The sequence below is a fragment of the Vicia villosa genome, linkage group LG7 (assembly GCF_029867415.1).
Source record: "Vicia villosa cultivar HV-30 ecotype Madison, WI linkage group LG7, Vvil1.0, whole genome shotgun sequence".
Lineage (NCBI taxonomy): Eukaryota > Viridiplantae > Streptophyta > Magnoliopsida > Fabales > Fabaceae > Vicia > Vicia villosa.
Window position 1 is genome coordinate 51,330,000 of NC_081186.1, and position 2,194 is coordinate 51,332,193.

The 2,194-nt window shown below is 34.8% G+C and overlaps 1 protein-coding gene across 1 annotated transcript; it reads left to right on the forward strand.

Annotated features, from left to right (window-relative positions):
- Window positions 1–427: 427 nt before the first annotated feature.
- LOC131619031 (uncharacterized) lies at window positions 428–1,060 on the forward strand. Its single transcript, XM_058890175.1, has 2 exons — window positions 428–814; window positions 911–1,060. Exons 1-2 carry the CDS (start codon window positions 428–430, stop codon window positions 1,058–1,060), a joined length of 537 nt encoding a protein of 178 aa, XP_058746158.1.
- The last annotated feature ends 1,134 nt before the right edge of the window (window positions 1,061–2,194 follow it).

Sequence of the window (2,194 nt, forward strand, 5' to 3'; positions counted from 1 at the left end):
GGAGTCGACTACGTAAATTGTCTTGTGTTCGGGACTTACTTTGTCACCTCCGTCAACTTAACTAGTTATGTTAGGTTCCAAAGAAGTCATGGTGCTCTCTTGGAATATCTAGAGAGCCTTTAATAATAAGACTGAAAGACACATAATGGATGTGATTAAAAAATACCCTCCAACGTTGTTAAAGGGTATGGAAACACACATTGATTTTCATTAGACCAAATCCTTTTAGGATAAAGCTGGATATGCGAGTGATGACTAGGTGGATGCGTGTGGTCAATCCGGTGGCACTTAGGTGTTAAAGAAAAATGGTAGTAACATTATAACTGTCATGCATGATGTCTCTATATATACAATTACTATTAAGCTATCATTGAGAACTTTCTCTTTTGGAATTTATGCTAGCTCCCTGTACACTTCTTGTCTGAACATGTGGATCCACCTCAATAATCGGAAGAAGGTTGCTAATGGCCCTTGGATGCTAATTGGAGTCTTTAACAACATCATTCATCTAAGTGAACAAAAAGGAGATAATTTTAGTCTTTATAAGGCAGTTGTTTTGTTGAATGTCATTGATAAATGTAATTTAGTTAAAGTAGACATGGTTGATGGGAAACTTGAGAGTGATAGGCCTTGTGTTAGTAATATAATGGTTTATCACAAGCTAGATAATGCCCTGGTTGACGTTGCTTGGTGCATGGCCTTACATGATGCACATGTCGAGTTGTTTTGTAAATTTCATTATGATCACAACCTCATTCTCATTAGGTGCGGCATTCCCCTTCAGGACCATGGGTCGCGTTCTTTTAGGTTTGAGGTAGCTTGGATCACTCACCTAGAATACTCCAATATAGTCTAGACTGCTTGGAGTAAATATTTAGATGGCATGGTAACTTGTGTCTAAAATATGCAGCATGATTCTACCCTTTTTAATAAGGAAACTGTTGGCAATATCATCAAACAGAAGCACGACATCGAGAAGAGACTCGGGGGTATCCAACGTTCTTTGAAGATAATAGATTTGGCAAGACTAGTTTATCTCCAACAAGAGCTTCAACGGTAGTATGTGTTCAAAACCAAATCAGCCCAATAGAAAACTGTAAACCAAACCAAACCAAAACCGCAAAAAACCGTATTTAGTTCGAATTTGTTTGGGCCATTTTATAACAAAATCGCACGGTTCGATTCGGTTTGTGATTTGTATTTTACAAATCGAACTACACCGCATTATGTTACAACTCAAACTTCACTTATCCCACATCTAACCCAAACTCAAATCTATTATGCCTTAGCCTTCAGATTACAAATGATTTTCTCTTCCTCGCATTTAACGTTTCAAGTTAAGTCTTCTCAAATCTCTCCTATCAGTATCACGTTCTCAAATCTTTTCCATGTATATCTCGAATATTCTTCTCTAATCTTTCATATCTTATGTTCTTTATTTTTCATCTTCTTATTTTTATTTTACTATTCTCTCTTCCAATTACATTTTTAATACACCTCTTATTCTCTGATCTCTCATCTCTTCTGCTCTTTCTTTTTCATCTTCTCAAATCTTTCATCTCCGATGTTTTTCTGTTTCATTATAGTGTTTTTGATATTATTTTACGTTACTAGATTATGTTTTTTAATCCGCTTTTCTCTAATCTTATCTATAATATACACTACAAAAAACGCGTAATTACGGCGGTTACATTACGGCGTTTAGTTGAAACCGCCATAATTTACGGTAAAATACGGCGGTTTTGTTAACCGACCTAATAGTAGTAATAGAATGGTGGTTTTAACCGCCGTTGTTTTCATAAATATTTTAAATGTTAAAAGTTGATCGTTGTATCAGATACTCTATATATAATATCCTTCTTATTTTTTTTCTTTTTCCAATTAATAATGATAATAATTAATAATTAATAATAATAATTAATAATAATAATTAAATAAAACTTTTTAGTAATGGTAATTAAGTAAATATTTTGTAAACCCTTAACCTAAAACAAAACGCAGAAGAACATATCTCAGCTTTTTCATTCTCCGCCTTCGTTATCGCCTCTGCCGCCATTATCGTCTCCGCCTCTGTTAACGTCTCGGTTATCTCGTCCATCCATATCATAGCTCAACGATTCATCCCTCTCATCCATGTAATAGCTCAATGATTTAAGTCATCCATGTTACAGCTCAACAGTTTCACCCTCTTGTT

Bases quoted from the DNA above. Each gene is read 5' to 3' on its own strand.
- LOC131619031 (XM_058890175.1), top strand. From the start codon at position 428: ATGTGGATCCACCTCAATAATCGGAAGAAGGTTGCTAATGGCCCTTGG. The intron at 815-910 runs GTAGCTTGGATC...TAAAATATGCAG, and splicing joins CGCGTTCTTTTAGGTTTGAG to CATGATTCTACCCTTTTTAA.